Source organism: Erpetoichthys calabaricus, chromosome 4 (assembly GCF_900747795.2).
Source record: "Erpetoichthys calabaricus chromosome 4, fErpCal1.3, whole genome shotgun sequence".
Lineage (NCBI taxonomy): Eukaryota > Metazoa > Chordata > Cladistia > Polypteriformes > Polypteridae > Erpetoichthys > Erpetoichthys calabaricus.
In genome coordinates this window covers 155421005-155441503 of record NC_041397.2, presented here as the reverse complement: position 1 = coordinate 155441503, position 20499 = coordinate 155421005, and the positions used below count along the sequence as shown (strand labels likewise).

The following is a 20499-nucleotide window of genomic DNA, read 5'->3' as shown; positions in this document are numbered from 1 at the left end:
GGGCAGGCAGGTGAGTGCAGGCTCGCGTGTAGCTGAACAGGCGAGCCAAACAGCTGAAGCAGGACGGTGTAGAGAAGGTCAGCTGCAGTAAGAGTGTCTCGCCTGTTGCAGAGCCCGCAGGTGAGACGCTAACAGAGAAGAAGCACCGGCGATTGTCATCTGTTTTTTAAAGACGGCATCCTTTTGACGTTTTTAACCTCGTGTTAAAGGATTGTTATTCTTGTGTATTTTAAACCTCCACTTCACAACTGTTTTAAGGATTATTTATTTAAAGATTTATTGAATGCTCTACTGCACTTTGGACACCTGTTTTGATTCTTTTAATAATCAGTTATATTATTTACTAGTGTTATTTATTAAAGGTAGACTACAGTATATATAATTTATCAGTGTTATTTGTTAGGAAAATTGATTTTTATGTTAATATATTTGGGGTGCAGAATGGATTAACTGGATTTCCATTATTTTCAATGGGGAAGTTTGTTCTAGATACGAAAAAATTCGCTATACAAGCTCAGTTCTGGAACGAATTAAACTCGTATCTAGAGGTTCCACTGTATATGAAAAGATGATTGGACAGATCCAAGGTACTGTAGGCCAGTAAGCTTAACATGCATCACAGTTGAGTTAATTAAATGAATTATTAATAAACGTTTGAGCAACATATTGCAGGAACAAGAGTTTTACTCAACAGGCAGAATGAGTTCAAATGAGAGATGTTGCAATTTCCTAATAAGCTGGAATTCTCTGAGGAAGCAACAAAAGGATAAGATCAAAGTGTTGCATTCGATTTTATTAATTTGGACTATCAGAAAACATTTGATAGGGCCCCACATGAGAGGTTGGGTATCAAGTTAAAAGAAGTGGGTGTTCAGGGTGTAAGCTCACACACAGGAAACAGAAGGTTTTGATGCGAGGAACCTTCTCAGACTTGGGTGATGTTAAGAGTGATGTCTCATAGGGGTCATTGCTAGGTCTGCTGGTATTTTTAATATACATAAATTTATTGCATAGAAATATAAAGAACAAGCTGGTTAGGTTTGCAAATGATTCCAGTCTAGGATGATTGGCAAATAATCTTGAATCTGTTGAATAATTACAAAGGGAACTAGACAACATACATGGTTGGAAAGATTTTTGACAGATAAAATTTATTGTGAGTAAATGTAAAGTGTTATACTTGGGTAGTAAAAACGTTAGATTTGAAAAAGCATGAGAGGCCTGAAAAGTGAAAGTACACCTTATGAGAAAGATTTAGGAGTCATAGTTAACTCGACACTCTCAACTTACAGACAGTATTCAGAAGCCATTAAGAAAGCTGACACAATGTTACTTTATATTGCATTATGTGTATAGTACAAGTCAAGTGAAAATTATGTTATACTCTTTCTTTATAATGCACTGGTGAGGCCTCATCTGGTGTACTGTGTACAGGATTGATGTCTAGGCTACAAAAAAGACATTGCAGGGCTAGGAAAAATTTCAAGAAGAGCAACTACAGTAGGTTGGTTGCAGGCCTACAGTGAATAAGTTATGAGGATAGATTAAAAGAGCTGATCCTTTTCAGTTTAAGCAAATAGGGATTAAGAGGAGACATGATTAAAGTGTTTAAAATTATGAAGGGAATTAGTACAGTGGATCGAGACTTTAACCAGGACATATTAAAATGAGTTCAATAAGAAAGGGATACAGTTGAGAAATAACTTAAGGGGTAAATTTCGCACACAAACTTTTGGAAGTTTTTCTTTACCATTGACACATTAATTAAGTTACCAAGTAGTGCGGTAGACATATCATTAGGGATCTACAAAACTAGATATGATGTTATTTTGATCTTTTCAAGCAGAATGTGTGGGTGTGTTTGTGTGTGTCCTGCGGTGGGTTGGCACCCTGCCCGGGATTGGTTCCTGCCTTGTGCCCTGTGTTGGCAGGGATTGGCTCCAGCAGACCCCCGTGACCCTGTGTTTGGATTCAGCGGGTTGGATAATGGATGGATGGATGGATGTTTAATAGTTTGTGAGATGAGAGGTGAGGAAAATGTATTAAATTGTAATGCCATAGAAACTAATGCTCTCAATGATGCATCAGTAGCAGCTTTTTACTTACCGTCACTATTAAAAGTTTGAAAATATAGAAAATTGTACTCTTAAAATTGGTTATCTCTATGTATTAGAAAAGTATTATATGCACATGAGAAAAGTAGACACTATATATTATTAAGTATTAAGATGTAAGAGTTAGGAGTCAAAAAGCTCTTGCCTAAATGTTTTTATTACCCTGTATAAGCCAGAGACCGCCATTATCTCTCAAGTTAAAGTGTGGACATGCAGAAAAGTTTAGAAGTGATGGGCCCCTTCATAAGAAGAGGAATGTAAAGTCTTCAGTTGTAAATAATTTGTGAGTATTGGGAAAGAAGGGGGTGCAGGTAGGGGCTGTCAGACAGATATGATGGACAGCAAAGAGCTTGACACCCACCCACCCAGCCAGAGATAATGGTAGATTAATTAGGGGAAGAACTTGAGCGGTGATATATTGAGTCAGATGAGGAAGAATAATGACTTGTGTGATAAGAATTGTAATAAATGTAAGAGTTGCTTTTAGTTGTTTGCTCATTATTCCATCTGATATGAGTCTGTATGCCTGCCATACAATAAAGCTTAATTCTGCTGTCTGTTCTAATGTCTGAGTGAGAGAGGGCTTGTCACTGATAGAGTCTGCAAACGATTCTTTTGGAAAAGTGCATCATAACAGGCAAGTGCTTTGTTTCTCATTCCAAAACAAACAGTCTGCAAAGTTTCTCTCTCTTTCTCATATCCATTCTGCCAATATTAAAATATTTTTAGGTTTGCTAAACTTGTTAGTTGTATCTTCGTTTCTATCAAGAACAGTTTTGGAAATTTCTAGACTGGTGCAGATTAATATGCAATGATGGAGAATGATAAATGCTAGGTAAAAAAAAATAAAATCACATATCTAATAGGACTGATTGGCAGACCACATTGTCAATGTAAATAAAAATCATAGTTTAAATTCAGATATTTGCAGAAACTTCCTTAGATTGTGAAACTGCATTTGTCACCGTTTATTTTCTCATGTACCTCACAAGAAAGTTGTCACATTGTTCTAAATCAGGGAATGTTTGGTTGATTTGTTTTAGTCTTAATTTATTTTGGTTGTATTTCCAACTGAAGACTTTCTAGTGAAATAAACATATAAACAAATGCCCCATGGCATTTCTTTCATTGGGCAGAAGCACGTTTTCATGAAAAAAATATGAAGGGTCAAAAACAATTGTGTTTGGGCACTGCTGTATTTTTCTCTAATGATTTGGTTTATTTACTTAACACAGCTAAGTGAACAAAACACCTATTACAGAACAAGAGGAAGACTACTTGAAAATTATGCACTTCTACACTTTGTACGAAATAGACACTTTTCTAATAGATGAGTGTATGTTCAAAAGAAAGCCATTTCTGCTGTTTAATGTATGATGTCCCCTTATTTACAGTAGCCAATGTACGAACTTAACTTAATTTTTATTTATCTCAGATTACATGTTTGCTGTCTTAAATCTTGTCTGTATTTGATAATAATGTTAATTTTGGATTTTTTGATTAATGTTTACTAGATATGTCAAAGTCAGTGTATGCATTTAGAATGTGTCCCATCTCACCTACTTGCATTGCTTTCATAATGTAAGATTTGGAAGTTTGCTGGTTGGTCTCACAGGGCACCCCTGTTTGTTTCTTGCTACCTCTGTATATATTTTGATCAACCCAATCACAAGTGAGCTTATGCCTGTTGCTTTATCCTGCAAGTGAGAAGCAGTGCTGCTTTATGTGAATTCTGTTACATTTGTACCTACAGTATGCACATTTTTATTTTTACCTTTTTTCTTTGTAATGTCCATGTTAACCCTCAAGTGACTGCAGACGCTTAGCATGACTACTACAGCTTGCACAACTTCTCCCACAATATTTCATGTAGTTAGATTAGTCCCGTGTTGGATCACATTCATTCCTCATGTGAACCACTCCAGCCTTCACCTGGTACTGCACTGAGACTTTGCTTTCCAAAGGGTCTCAGTGTGATTAGTGTCTTCACATTTACTTAAACAAACTGGACTTTCCTGGAAATCACACCAGAATTATAAAAGAAAAAAAAAAAAAAGTTTCACACAAACAAGTTGTGAAATCACATATGTGAATTAAAGCCTCTTCTCACCTGTGTAGATATTATATGCACTGCCTGGGTAGAATGGCTTATTATTTGTAATCTACAAGCATTTCTCCACCCTCCAAAAAATAACCCTCTGCATAGGCAATGGTATTGTGTATCAACGTTTTGAAATGATGATATGAACATTTAAGATGTCGCACAGCCCTAGTATCTAACATTTCATTTTAATGTTATTAATTACGCGTGAAAAGATTTTGAGCATGCCACCACTGTTAACGTTTTGAGGTACGAGTGAGCTAATGAGGACATTCACACAAAGCAAGGGGAAGGTGTAAAGTGCTAAAGTGCTTTTATTTATAACAAGTCCAAATAAACAGTGTTCAAAAGTGCAGTGCAAATTTTCTGATAAATAAGTAACCCAAAAAAGAACACTGTCCATGTGGAGGTTAAAATCTCCCAATAAATAAATCCAATAAAAACAAGGTTAAAAACAGTGGAGGAAGCTGTCCATAAAAGCATGAGGCCTGGTGCACTCCTCTAAAAACAGATATCTCTTTGACTCAACTCAATAAGGGCTCTTGCAGCCAAGGAAGCACCTAATTTGCAGTTCATTCCACCTTCAGCGCTGCTCCTAGGCCTGGGCTTCAGGCAGGGCACCTCATTGAGCCTCTGACTCCCGCTGCCAGGCTTGCGTCCCTGTGGTCCATGGCACTATCCTGCAGGTGTGCTGGCTCTCTCTGGCAAGTCGTTACAACTGAGCAGCGCCTCTGCCATTCCAGCTCCCAGGTCACTTAGCTATAGTGGCCATCAGCCCCCAAGCCCTGCATACATGCTCCCTTAGGGACTTCCTCCTAGCTGTTTGCCTTCTCTCTTGTCCACTCACACTAGCTGTCTCCCATTTCTGCCTTTCTGTTCTCCCTCTTTTAACCTTCATCTTTTCTTCCGCTCTGTCTTATTCTTTTTTTCCTTGTTTCATGCTAGCTCGTTCTTAAAAAGCTCTGTGGGCACAGCGTCTCAGTTGCGCACCGCAGGAAGCCGATTATGCAATTCAGACAGGTCACACCTTCACATGCAGATGCATCTCACCCCAATTACTCCACAAGCCCCCACAGCTGTGTGTGCGTGGTTAGCGACTAAAAGAACTAGGTTGTGGATACAAGCAGTAGAAATTACTTTTCTTTGCAAGGTGTCAGACTTGGCCTTGGACATAGGGTGAGAACTGCAAATATTCGGGAGGAGTTCAAAGTGCTACTCGGCATCAAAATGATCCAGTTGAGGTGCTTTGGGCTTCTGATTAGAATGCCTTCCTGGGAAGGTGTTTCAGGCATGTCCAACTGGGTGGAGACCTTGGGACAGGTGAAGAGGACACTCTGAAGAGATTATTTCTCTTGGCTTGCCCAAGAACATCTCAGTATTGGAGGACTTGTAGGAGGTGGCCAGGAAAAATGAGTGTCTGTAAATATTTGCTTAGGCTGTTGTCTCTGCAACCTAGTCTGGATAAGTGGCAGAAGATGGATAAATGGATGGAACATTTGACATCTTTGCACTTGTTGAAATGTTTCTGTCTCTTAATGATATCACTATAAATAAGGCTTGTTCTCCATGCTTTATTTTCAAAACCCTCTGCCTATATTGTTGAGGGAAAGGTGAGTTGGGCTGATTTTTTGATCATCATTGAATTTGAAGTTCTTACCATCCGATGTCTAGTTTTCCATTTTTTAATATCTTAAGTCTGGGTTTCCAGGACATATTTCCTTGAAGGTCCCTATTATCTATCAAATTCCTGTGGCAAGCAGTAATGCTACCTTTTTAACACTAGAATCCCTGACGCCTACAAAAAAACTTGCAATCCCAGGCCAACTTAAATTCCTGCACCCCTCTCCATTAGTGTCTTTTGTTTTACAAATGTGTCGATCAGCACAAGTGACAAGCAGCCTGCTATCCCATCCCCTACTGCCGCTGCTCAACTTTGACAGAAAGTTCTCCCAACTCAAGTCTGTTTATCTGGGTGTGATGATGATCTATATAAATGTAGGATGGCAAGAAATGTTGAACACATACCTAAAACTTTATACACCATGTCAAAATTGTGTCATTAGTCCTATAACATGAAAAAAGTTTCTGTTTTAGGTATGTGTTCAACATTTCTTGTCTCACATTTCCTGTCATACTTACATTGTTGTAGACATGTAACACACAGAAAATGCATGTGTTTCAAATATCAATATATTATTTACCCTATACTACTCCAGGCACCTTACACCCAGATAAACAGACTTGAGTTGGGAGAACTTTTTGCCTGAGTTTATTTGCAGTGGTAGGGGGATGGGATAGCAGGCTGCTTGCCGCTTGTGCTGATCGACACGTTTATAAAACAAAAGACGCTAATGGAGAGGTGTGAAGGAATTTAAGGTTGCCCTAGTTTACGAGTTTTTTCATACAGTAGTTTTCAGGGATTCTAGTGTGTGTTGAATTTTATTCTTTTATTTCCTCATTCCTCATTACTATAGACAGTTTCGTTGTAATGGGTGATATTAATTTACCTAGTTTGTTTCTGATTTTTTTGAATTACACTGGAAAACAAATTTTGCTTACTGGACAAATTTGGGTGTATCTTAATGGATTTTCATCTAATAATTACAAAAGTCATCTTTATTTTTTTCTATTATGAACCTGTTTATTGCAGCCATCTCATTTTCAAGTGGAACATGTGTGGCGATTAATTTGGATATACCAAGTACTGTTCTTTCATTTTTGAGTAGGACAGCTGTGCTAAAGACTTGCATTAAAAAGAACTGGCTACTCTGTAAACATTTAGTTCCGGAGCAATAAAGATGGCAATTAAACCACAAGTTGACCCAGCAAAGTTATGTTTTGCTTCCTCTTCATATAAAATGTTTATCCATCCATCTGTTCATTTTATACCACTTATCAGTGTGTGAAGCATTATTAAGGAATTAAACACAATTTAACAAAAGGTAATTTTATGCTTCTCCTATTTCCTCATTGATACTGTCAACCTGAAATTTGTGTTTAGCTTGAAACTTTCTATCACAATCACCAAAAAATTTTGAGAATCAAAACTTTTGAAAATTGTTGTCCTGTGTTAAGTGTCATTTTTATCTAGTTTAAGTTGTTCATTCTTCTTATAATGAAGGAAATATTTTAGATTTAATTATCATAAGAAATATTAGTCTATCAGCCGTAAATGTTTTAGGTGAATGCCTGTCTGATCATTTTATGTACAAGGTATAATTGCTGTTCTATTTCCCAAATGTTTACACACTTTTGTTTCTTTTTGGTCAAGAATGAAAACATCATTTCTGTTTACAGAAGCCTTTTTACATTCAGATTTAAATATTAACTGAAATTGTCTTTATTGTACTAATATAAATCAACCAACCCAGCCACAAGGGATGCACAAACCAGTGTGTTTCTTTGTGCTGGTCCCAACCCTGGATAAATGGGGAGGGTTACGTCAGGAAGGGCATCCAGTGTAAAATTTTGCCAAATCAATATGCAGACAACAAATGAAATTTCCATACCGGATCGGTCGATCCCCGGGTTAACAACAACCGCCACCAGTACTGTTAGCCAACAGGGTGCTGGCGGCAATTGGGCTACTGTTGGCCGAAGGAGAAGAAGAGGGGGGAGACGTGTCCGCAGGCAGGAGGAGAGGAGGAAAGTAAAGAGAGTGGAACTTAGGGTAGGAACTTTGAATGTTAGTAGAATGACTGGTAAGGGGAGAGAGTTAGCAGATGTGACGGAGAGAAGGAAGGTTGATATATTGTGCGTGCAAGAGACTAAATGGAAGGGAGTAAGGCCAGGTGGATCGGAGGTGGATTCAAATTGTTCTGTCATGGTGTGGATGGGAGGAGAAATGGGATAGGAGTTATTCTGAAGGAACAGTATGTCAAGAGTGTTTTGGAGGTGAAAAGAGTGTCAGGCAGAGTAATGATTATAAAGCTGGAAATTGGAGTTGTGATGATGAATGTTGTTAGTGCATATGCACAGCAAGTTGGGTGTGCAATGGGTGAGAGAGAAGATTTTTGGAGTGAGTTGGATGAAGTGTTGAACAGTGTACCCAAGGGACAGAAAGTGGTGATTAGAGCGGATTTCAGTGGGCATGTTGGTGAAAGGAACAGTGGAGACGAGGAGGTGATGCATAGGTATGGTGTCAAGGAGAGGAACGAAGAAGGTCAGAGGATAGTGGATTTTGCCAAAAGGATGGACATGGTTGTGGTGAATACATATTTTAAGAAGAGGGAGGAACATAGGGTTATGTACAAGAGTGGAGGAAGATGCACACAGGTAGATTACATCCTATGCAGAAGAGTCAATCTGAAGGAGATTGAAGACTGCAAAGTGGTGGCAGGGGAAAGTGTAGTTAAGCAGCATAGGATGGTGGTCTATAGGATGACGTTGGAGATCAAAAAGAGGAATAGAGTGAGGGCAGAGCCAAGGATCAAATGGTGGAAGTTGAAAAAGGAAGACTACAAGGTGGAGTTTAGGGAGGAGGTGAGACAGGCACTGGGTGGCAGTGACGAGTTACCAGACTGCTGGGAAACTACAGCAGATGTATTATGGGTGACAGCAAGATGGATGCTTGGCGTGACATTTGGAAAGATGGAGGAAAAGGAAACCTGGTGGTGGAATGTGGAAATACAGGAGAGTATACAGAGGAAGAGGATGGCAAAGAAGAAGTGGGATAGTCAGAGAGATGCAGAAAGTAGACAAGAGTACAAGGAGATAAGGTGCAAGAGGAAGAGCGAGGTGGTGTAGGCTAAAGAAAAGGAGTATGATGAGTTGTATGAGAGGTTGGACACTAAGGAGGGAGAAAAGGACCTGTACTGATTGACAGAGGGACGGAGCTGGGAAAGATGTGCAGCAGGTTAGGGTGATAAAGGATAAAGATGCAAATGCACTCACAATTGAGGAGAGTGTGTTGAGCAGATGAAAAGAGTACTTTGAGAGGCTGATGAATGATGAGAACGAGAGTGAAGAGGTTGGATGAAGTGGAGATAATGAATCAGGAAGTGCAACGGATTATCAAGGAGGAAGTAAGGACAGCTATGGAGAGGATGACAAATGGAAAGGCCGTTGGTCCAGATGACATACCTATGGAAGCATAGAGGTGTTTAGGAGAGATGGCAGTGGAGTTTTTAACCAGATTGTTTAATGGAATCTTGTAAAGTGAGAGGATTCCTGAGGAGTGGAGAAGAAGTGTACTGGTGCCGATATTTAAGAATAAGGGAGATGTGCAGGACTGCAGTAACTACAGGGGAATAAAATTGATGATCCACAACATGAAGTTATGGGAAAGAGTAGTGGAAGCTAGGTTAAGAAGTGAGGTGATGATTAATGAGCAGCAGTATGGTTTCATGCCAAGAAAGAGCACCACAGATGCAATGTTTGCTCTGAGGATGTTGATGGAGAAGTTTAGAGAAGGCCAGAAGGAGTTGCATTGCGTCTTTGTGGACTTGGAGAAAGCATATGACAGGGTGCCTCGAGAGGAGCTTTGGTATTGTATGAAGAAGTTGGGAGTGGCAGAGAAGTACGTAAGAGTTGTACAGGATATGTACAAGGGAAGTGTGACAGTGGTGTGGTCTGTGGAAGGAGTGACGGATGCATTCAAGTTGGAGGTGGGATTACATCAGGGATCGGCTATGAGCCCTTCCTTATTTGCAATGGTGATATTTGCTGATGACATTGTAATCTGTAGCGATAGTAGGGAGCAGGTTGAGGAGCCCCTGGAGAGGTGGAGATATGCTCTAGAGAGGAGAGGAATGAAGGTCAGTAGGAACAAGACAGAATACATTTGTATAAATGAGAGGGAGGTCAGTGGAATGGTGAGGATGCAGGGAGTAGAGTTGTCGAAGGTGGATGAGTTTAAATACTTGGGATCAACAGTACAGAGTAATGGGGATTGTGGAAGAGAGGTGAAAAAGAGAGTGCAGGCAGGGTGGAATGGGTGGAGAAGAGTGACAGGAGTAATTTGTGATAGACGGGTATCAGCAAGAGTGAAAGGGAAGGTCTACAGGACGGTAGTGAGACCAGCTATGTTATATGAGTTGGAGACGGTGGCACTGACCAAAAAGCAGGAGACAGAGCTGGAGGTGGCAGAGTTAAAGATGCTAAGATTTGCATTGAGTGTGACGAGGATGGATAGGATTAGAAATGAGTACATTAGATGGTCAGCTCAAGTTGGACGGTTGGGAGACAAAGTCAGAGAGGCGAGATTGCATTGGTTTGGACATGTTCAGAGGAGAGATGCTGGGTATATTGGGAGAAGGATGCTAAGGATAGAGCTGCCAGGGAAGAGGAAAAGAGGAAGGCCTAAGCGAAGGTTTATGGATGTGGTGGGAGAGAACATGCAGGTGATGGGTGTAACAGAGCAAGATGCAGAGGACAGAAAGATATGGAAGAAGATGATCTGCTGTGGCAACCCCTAACGGGAGCAGCCAATAGAAGAAGAAGAAGAAGTACTAATGTAAATCAACCCCTTGACTTTAATATCTAATATTTAATGGTTTTATCAGATATACCTAGACTTATTATATTTTTATTTAATATAATACAGCAGAGTTTTATATTTGCTTCACAAATAACTTCAAATTCGAATTATTTTGACTTAGAAATACATAAACATCTTTGAACAGATACAACAAAAATGCATAGAAAAAACTTTCAGCTTGTCATAACAAGTTATTCTTACATACTTATTACAGCAATTAAATAGAATCCTTGCTTTTTATTCTTAACAGTGAACAGTTTATTTTCAGATAGTCTTTTTGGTTTCTGTATCATCTTATGCTGATTGTTAGAATTTAATGCATTACTTTGTCAGTTAACACTGTACAAGTAGCACCACTGGTTCAAAATTACTATCTAATCTCTATTGTTATTTGCTTCCATCTTTTTATGATTTCACTACTGTTAGCACTAACAATCTAGTTAATGTCTTTAGCTCACTGAAGTACTATTTACTATCTACTAGAAACATTTTAGGATGTCTTAATTGCTGTCTCTTCATGCTGTTACATAGGGTTGCTATTTAAAAAAAAAAGAAACACAAGAACAGAAATTTAGGTAAATGGAATTGCTTGCATAATTGTGATCATGATTGACTGTCACCTTATTTGTTCAATGATTATTATATCATAAAAGAAAAAAAGTAATTTAGTCATTCTTGGGTTGGTTAAGTCAAAAATGCTGAAAAATATTAAGTACGTCATGGTAAGTCATTCATAGATTTCATTTCCCTTCATTCACAATTTTAGGTCCCCAAAGAGAAGACGTTCACGATCAAATTCTAGATGTCGAAGGTCACGGCATAGGCGGTCAAGATCTCGGTCACGTGATCGCCGTAGGCACTCTCCTCGTTCTCGTTCTCAGGAGAGAAGAGAACGAGAAAAGGAAAGGGAGCGAAGACAAAAAGGCTTGCCTCCATTAAAAACTGAAACTCTCAGTGGTAAGTTGTATTTCTAGTTTTGATTTCTGGAATAACGAAACAATTTTTAAATAATTTTGGTGCTAGTGAATAATTGAATCATCTATATATATAATTCACTAAGCCAGGAGACAAGTAGCCGACCATGGAAAGCACGCCGGAAGGGGCGTGGATTCACTAAGCCGCCGACAAGTAAGACGCCCAAAACCATTGGATACGACGACAACTCGCAGAGCCACGCCCACCAACTCGGACGCGACAAGTCTCAAAAAACGACATCATTTATGTTCGGCTGGGCTACAGTACAGACGCAACTCTGAGCCACGTTGACTTTTCGGTTACGAGGCACCACCGCGTGCACCATAGCAAACTGTTTTACACGCTACATACAGCAATTCGCATCCGCGACAAACTTGCATTTTCGGTTACGAGGCACGACCGCGTGCACCATAGCAAACTGTTTGTTTTCGGTTACGAGGCACGACCGCGTGCACCATAGCAAACTGTTTTACACGCTACATACAGCAGTTCCTGCAGGAACATGGAAGACGTTTCCCCACACACCAACACTCCTTTTTTCTCGGCCCACGTCTACCCTCGCTCTCTAGGCATTCACACTGCCTGCTCATGTGCCCGGACGCAAAAACTCACCGACCACCCAGTTAGTCCCTTTCGTCTGTGCTAGGAGTCCACATGCACCTCTGAGCCACGTTCACTTTTCATTATTCTTTTCGGTTTCGACACCCGACCGCATCCACCATTGAAAGCCATGGGAAAGGAACAACGAAGCCCCGACCAGAAACTCTACCCCCCTCCTCCCACGTGATCAAGAACGCACCTCAGACCACTGCCCGCCAACTCAAACAGCTTATCAAACACATACTCACTCAATTTGGTCTGTCCTGCTGTCCAAATCCAGCTGTGAGCCACGTTGACTGTTCTTTTGCCCACCATGGCTACCGCTTCAAATGTATTTCATGGAGACAACACTTCTTTCAATGTTATACAAATTCCTGCATCAGGTAACTGTTTGTTTCTGTCAGTCGGGTTTTTTTGGAAAAATGTAATTGTCGAGACTGTTGCTCTCAAACTTCGCAAAATTGCTGTTGACTTTGTTTGCCAACATTGGGATAACTTCAGCGACGTGGTGTCCGTTGTTGTTAGTCACAGAGGCATTGTTATACAGTCTGCTCAACAATACGCTGACTACATGACTTCGTCCGGAGTCTATGGTGGTGAGGCAGAAATTGTGGCAATGTCCCAAATCCTTCCAGCTACTATCAGCATTTACTTCCAAGAACGTCCTCAGGCCTCTCCTCGAGTTTACAATCCGGCCCAACGTCTCTCCATATCCCTGCTCTTTAGCGGTCCTTTGGATCATGGGCATTACGAGGTTCTCATGCCTCTCAAATACCCACGTGATAACCTTCTGGTGACATCTTTTGACGCTGTTGGTATGTGCACAGAGGGTGCACACCCACTTGCTCGCCACACTAATGTGACGTCACCTGCCCACTCTCCTCTTCCTGAAAAACATTTTAAGACACACTCCCCTGAACACACGCATTCCACACAGGACTTTCAATGCACCTTTTGTTCTAAAAGCTTCCGAGTGCAGAGATATTTGAGCGCACATTTAAAAAAAAACAACACTAAACGAATTATGCAATGTGAACATTGCCAACAATGCTTCAAAACAACTCGCGCTCTCAGCAAACACTTACGAACTCATTCCACTCTCACCTTCAATTGCACATTTTGTAACGAAGACTTCACAGGTGAGATGGATCTCCACAACCATATGCAGATCCATTCAACAGAAAGATTTGTATGCAAAATTTGCGACAAACACTTTCACGCACGCAGATACCTTACTAACCATCTCAAAACACATTCCCTGTTGAAATCTTTTCAGTGTCAACACTGCTCCAAAACCTTCATGCGCCAGAAATCTCTCAAAGCACATTTAAACACCCACTCCACTGAACAAACGCATTCCAAACAGATCTTTCAATGCACGATTTGTTCAAAAACCTTTCGAGTGCAGAGATATCTCAACATGCATTTAAAAACACACTCCACTGAACGAATTATGCAATGTGAAGATCGCCAGAAATGCTTCGACACAACTCATTCCAGTTCCCTTCAGTGTCAACACAACACTAAATCGTTCATGCACAAACATCGCATTCAGTTTTCTGCAGCTTTTCAAGAAGATACCGCCATTCACGTCCAAGAACATAACATTGGCGTACCTACCGCGCTATGTGCTTCTTGCAATGCTCTTCATTGGCCAGCAGAGCTCAACAAATCCGGACATTACACTAAGTGTTGTCATGCCGGCAAGGTGTCTTTGCCACCGCTATCCAAACCCCCTCTTTTTTTAGAAGACCTCTTGACTGGAAAGAACCCTCTGTCCCGAAATTACTGTGATCATATCAGGGAATACAACTTTGCTTTAGCTTTCGCGTCAATGGGCGCACACATAGCTCAACCGTCTGGACAAGGACCGTATGCTTTCAGAATCCATGGTCAAATTTATCACCAGGTCTCTCCTTTATATACCAATCCTGACACGTCACCACAATACGGTCAGCTATATATCTTCGATTCTGCTGAGGCTACCAGTCAACGTTTACAAAAGGAATGTAATAGCGGTTGCAGTGACATTTTGTTGCTTCAACTAGACAACATGATACGACAGGTTAATCCCTTCGCAAAATCTTACATGCAAATGCATGACATTATCACTCATGGTAACCCTGTTACTGCTGTACGAATGGTGTTCATGGAAAATCCAGGGCTGGATATGAGAAGGTATAACGCCCCATCCTGTCAAACTGATGTTGCTGCTATCTTTGTAGGTGAAGACGGGGAACGTCCTGCACAACGCGACATTTGCATGTACCCAAGGGGAGATGCTTGCAAGCGTATCTCTGTTCTCAATATGAACTGTGACCCCATGGTTTATCCACTGCTATTCCCTTACGGAAATCCAGGCTGGCATATACAATTGACCCATGTTGAGGAAAAGCGAACCGCGAAAAGAACGCGAGTCACACAGCTTCAATTTTATGCTTTCAGGCTTGCCATGAGATCTTCATTTAGTGTCTTGCATTCCAGTGGCAAACTCTTCCAGCAATACATCGTCGACGCATATGTCAGAACAGAAGGCGCATGTTTACATTACCTTCGCTCACATCAACAAGATTTGCGAATAGAGCAATACAGGGGACTTATGGATGCTGTCACTGCGAAAACACATCACCATGACCTCCGCCCTGGACAATTGATCATTCTTCCCTCTACCTTTCAAGGCAGTCCAAGGTACATGCAACAGAACTACCAAGACACGATGGCAATTGTCCGCAAATGTGGAAAGCCTGACTTATTCTTAACCTTCACCTGCAATCCTGCTTGGCCGGAAATCTGCAACGCCATTTCCCATCATGAGCAAATAGAACACAGACCTGACATCGTTGCTCGCGTCTTTCATATCAAACTGCGACATTTTCTAACAGATATTCTGGAAAAGAATATTTTCGGCAATGTTCTCACTTACATCTTCGTCATTGAATTCCAAAAACGAGGATTGCCTCATTGCCATATGTTACTTACACTTGACTCACAATCCAAAATAAGGACCAAGGATGATATAGACAAATATGTTTGTGCTGAGCTTCCAAATCCTGAAATACACCCTCGACTTTTCCAAATTGTCACTAAATGCATGGTGCATGGTCCGTGTGGCACGCTCAACGCCAAATCACCCTGCATGAAGGACGGCGCCTGTACCAAAAATTTCCCGAAAGACTTCAACTCGGAGACTCAAGAAAACACACAAGGATACCCTATATACCGCCGAAGACCAGGCAGAACTGCCGTTGTTGGCAAATACGATATCGACAACCGATGGATAGTTCCTTACAATCCGTGGCTTTCTCAGAAATTCAATGCTCATATTAACGTTGAAGTTTGCGTGTCCATTAAATGTATCAAGTATCTTTATAAATATGTGTACAAAGGACACGACGCTGCATCAATTGCACTTCGCAGGGAGCTAGCTGATGATGTTATTCAACATGACGAAATACAGACTTTCCTTGACGGTAGGTATGTTAGTGCTCCTGAGGCTATATGGCGTTTAAACGAGTACAGCCTATCAGAAAAATCTCACGTCATTACCCGACTACCAGTTCATTTGCCGGAACAACAAGTCATCTTCTTTCATGAGGGTCACGAGGAACAAGCGCTCCAAAGACACGCCCACAAAAACACTATGCTGTTAGCATGGTTTGAACTCAACAAAACAGATCCTGAAGCTGTTGACTTACATTACACTGATGTTCCGCAACATTACACATTTCAAAAATCCTCTGGAAAATGGAGAAAGAGAATCAGAGGAGGCACAAAAGTGATCGGTAGAATGCCTGTTGTTGCCATTAACGACACCGAACGTTATTACCTCAGACTTCTCCTTACCCGTTGCGTGGGGATCACAAGTTTTCAACATCTACGAACAGTCAATGGTATCGAATGTGACACTTTCAAAGAAGCTTGCCAAGAATTAGGTCTTCTTAAAGACGACAAGATATGGCATGATACTCTTTCAGAGGCATCCCACATACGAATGCCACGATTCTTGCGAGAAATGTTCGTTTTCATCTGTGTCTTCGGTGAACCACACAACATTCCACACCTTTGGGACACTCATAAACTCTCCCTTTCCGAGGACTTTCTCACAAAATATTCCACAACCACCGCTTGCATGTATGCTCTCGCTGACATTAATGACATGCTCCAACCACATGGCTTCACCCTGCACAAATTACACCTACCCCCCACTGACATTCCTCCACTGTGTCATTCACCTCCCACCTTCGACGCTCAGGCTGAGCACTCACACGCTATGGAACACTACGGCAAACTCAACAGAGAACAGAAACACGCTGTTGATACTGTTTTACACGCTGCATATAACAATTCCCATCCCCGATGCTTCTTCTTAGATGGTCCTGCAGGAACAGGGAAAACCTTTGTGTACAAAACCCTGATTCATACCATCAGAGCTAGGGGAGACATTCCTACAACCGTAGCGTCTACAGGAATAGCTGCAACATTATTACCGGGTGGACGAACTGCCCATTCTATTTTTAAAATACCGTTGAAGCTCAATACTACTTCCACATGCAACATCAAACCTTCTTTACCACAAGCACAACATCTTCTACAATCCAAAGTTATTATATGGGACGAGGCGCCAATGACACATGCATACGCATTCCAGGCAGTTGACAGATTATTACGTGACCTCACTGGTGACACGCAGCCTTTTGGAGGCAAAACAATACTATTGGGTGGAGATTTCCGACAAATTCTCCCCGTCATTATGCGTGGCTCCCGCGCCCTTACTGTCGCCAGTTGCATTAACAAGCACCCTTTGTGGCGTCACATGCATGTTCTTACACTGACAACAAATATGAGAGCTCTTCCTGAAGAACAACATTTCGCACAATGGCTCCTTGAAGTTGGGGACGGGATAAACGGAACACCTGTGACATTGTTTTCCTTTAATTTCTGATCCCGTTCAACAACTGTATGGCGACATCGACTTCTCAACTGTCACTCTGGAACAACTCAGCACGCGAGCTATATTAAGCGTCACCAATGAAGACTCGCTATTCCTTAATGAACAAGTGCTAAAACTTATCCCTAACAATGAGGTGACTTTCACGAGCGTGGACTGCATCGTCACAGATGATCCTGCAGATCAACTTTCATTCCCCGAGGAATTTCTTAATAGTCTTACTCCTACTGGCATGCCTCCACATAAACTCAAAATTAAAAATGGATCCGTCATCATGCTTCTCAGAAACCTCCTGCCTGCAAAAGGTCTTTGTAATGGCACTAGACTGTCTGTTAGCGCCATTCATAGCAATGTACTGGAGTGTAAAACTATCACATCTGTAACCTCACAAACTGTCCTTATTCCCCGGATATGCCTGACCCCGTCAGATTCAAATTTGCCTTTTACTTTTACCCGAAGACAATTTCCTGTTCGATTGGCATTTGCGATGACAATTAATAAGGCACAGGGACAAACTTTCAAAAAGATATGTCTTTATCTGCCAAAACCAGTCTTCACTCACGGACAATTATATGTTGCTGTCTCCAGAGTTCCATCTTTTTATTCACTTTCTGTTGTATCCTCAAACCCTCCCTTTTTAGACAACTGTGTCTTTCCAGAAGTGTTCAAGCATCAATAAATAATTATGCGGCGTTTGTAATGCCGCGGGTTCACTATTGTGTTGTATTTTGCTCTCTCCAGAGTTCCATCTTTTCATTCACTTACTGTTGTATTCTCAGACCAACCCATTTTAGACAACTATGTCTTTCCGGAAGTGTTTAGCATTCAATAAATAATTATGCATGAGATTGAGCATTGACGGGTCTGTGATGCCCTTGGATGTCCCGTACTGCATGCACACTACACTGAATGGATCAACCGGGGCTTGCATTTGTTCCCCACGAACGAGGAATTCCCAGGAAGTGCGGTTCATACGCTCGCACTGATTACGTCCCTACCCTTTGTACACCCCAGCCCCATTCGCTACTATCATGGTCAGGTGGCACAAAACACGGCATCAATCCAGCTGCAAGCCGCGTTGACTGTTCATTTGCCTTCCATGGCCACCACTTCAAATGTATTTCATGGAAACAACACTTCTTTCAATGTTATACAGATTCCTGCATCAAGTAACTGCACGTGCGATACACTGAATAGATCAATGGCGTATGTAAGCCGTTCAACCCCATTCGTGCTGCAAACCGGGGAATTACCAGTAACTGCGAGTCATACGCTCACACTGATTACGCCTCTGCCCTTTGTACACACCCCCCTCCCACCCCCCGATACTACCGTGGTCGGGTAACTTGGTGGATTATATATAGAAAAGCAGCCAAAACTGCAAAGAACAATGAAAAGTCTACGTGACTCACAGGTGCATGTGGACTGTGCCCGAGCGCCGTCCACCCCCATCCCTCGGTCTGAGAGGAGAAGGCTCGATGGCGGTCCGCCAGATTTCAGTCACGGACAATTATGTGTTGGTTCGTTTCCGTGCATTGTTACAATGTTACTTTTCTTGGTGATTTATTACATTACCCATTTTTCAAATGTTAATTTTCTCCCTGTACTTAAAAATCATTAAAAAAACTGCCTGATTATGCGGCGTATGGTACGCCGCGGGTTGGCTAGTAGATACTAAATGTACTGTAAGCTTGGCAAAACCACAGGTTTTTGTGGTGTTACCTCCTATTGAAACCCTATTCATGATGAAATGGTTTAACTGTAATATTTTGTACATGCAAAATTTCATGAAAATTCACTTAGTTGTTTTGAAGTAATGCATGATTTTTTTGTTGGTTTTACTATTATGTCTCTCAAATGAAATATTTGAAACTCTAGAAAGCCTATATTTTAATTTGTGTGAACAGTAATGAAAATAAAAATTTTTATGAAAGTGGACACCAGCTGTTTCTGAGTGATACACGGTTTTTGTGTTAACCCCTCATCCTACCACATTCTCCCCATTATTGTTTCCTTTAAATCACTGACATGGAATGTAACCTTTTCTGAAAGTAGGACCAAACCTAAATGATATGCCAAAATGAATTACCATTGGCGGAGTTATTTTGGGACAACATTGTTTTGATTTTTTTTTTTTTTTTTTTTTTTTTTTAACTGCCATACCCCCATGACATTTTTCAAAAAACTTGTTTTTCAGTGCAAATTTTGAAATCCCTTTAAGTCTAGACCTTAATTTGTATCAACTAGAGATACCACAAGAACTAATACTTTGGTACCAAGTTATAACTAGCTTTTGTACAGAATGCTTAGTACTGAATTAAAGTTATTACAATTGTGCAAGGCTACAAGTACTGTTGATGAGTTACTCCAGAATGCACAATAACAAGAAAAATGACATATGAAAATAGTCCGCAGTGCTACAGCACCACATCAGAACATGTTAAAACTGAAATGAACGGTATCATTTATTTCTACAGCACATTTTCATATAAATGATGTAGCTCAAAGTGTTGTACAAGATGCCAAAAAAGTAGTTACATGCAAATAAAAACAAACTCAAGTTCAATAAGAATAATAATGCATAAATAGTATACAAAGTAAATAATGCACACTTATCTAAGGTAAATATATAATTAAGAGAAATGGAGTTCTTAAATATAGAATTGCTTTTTTAAGTCTCTGAGTGACAGTCTGATGATAAAAGTCAGCTAGCCAAGGTGAAGGTTATGTCTAGAAATGTTTTTTGTTTAAGGCAGGGAAATTTGAGTTCGCTATTGAATCATGCTTCTTGTTATTTTGGAAAAAAAGCCAATACATACACACGGAGGCTCTTGTTATTGCTGCTTTTACACATTATTAATTTGTTGTGACTGGATCAGATGTGAGTTGTGATTATTAAACCTGTAGTACCACAGGGTTGTAAGAGGAGACAAAATGAATCACTTTTTAATATAGTATCCTACACAGTCCAAAATAAGAAATGGAGGCTTTGCATTCATTCACTGACTGCATCAAGCACATCAGTAATTTCAACAAGCTTGTCCTTCCCATTCACCTAGATTATCTAGATTATACAGAATAACATCAAGTTGAGATTTGAAGCTTCCTAAAATCTTACTCTACAAAACAGTACTCGATGTCATGCGTCCATGGTTCTTTGTGTGAAGAACTTTTACTACTAAATCTACCTTATTATTATTATTGCAGAGTTTATTTAAAATAACAACTGTGATCTAGTGTACTAATTCCTTTCATAATTTTTAAACACTTCGTATCACCTCCT

The 20499-nt window shown here is 40.6% G+C and overlaps 1 protein-coding gene across 2 annotated transcripts in view; it reads left to right on the top strand.

The window, feature by feature from the left end:
• LOC114650326 (SR-related and CTD-associated factor 4-like) overlaps window positions 1–20499 on the top strand; it is a 381518-nt gene that overhangs the window by 189034 nt on the left and 171985 nt on the right. For both annotated transcript variants that reach the window (XM_051925744.1, XM_051925743.1), the window contains exon 12: window positions 11460–11650. In XM_051925744.1, coding sequence (XP_051781704.1) covers window positions 11460–11650 — 191 coding nt within the window. The remainder of the gene's footprint in view (window positions 1–11459; window positions 11651–20499) is intronic.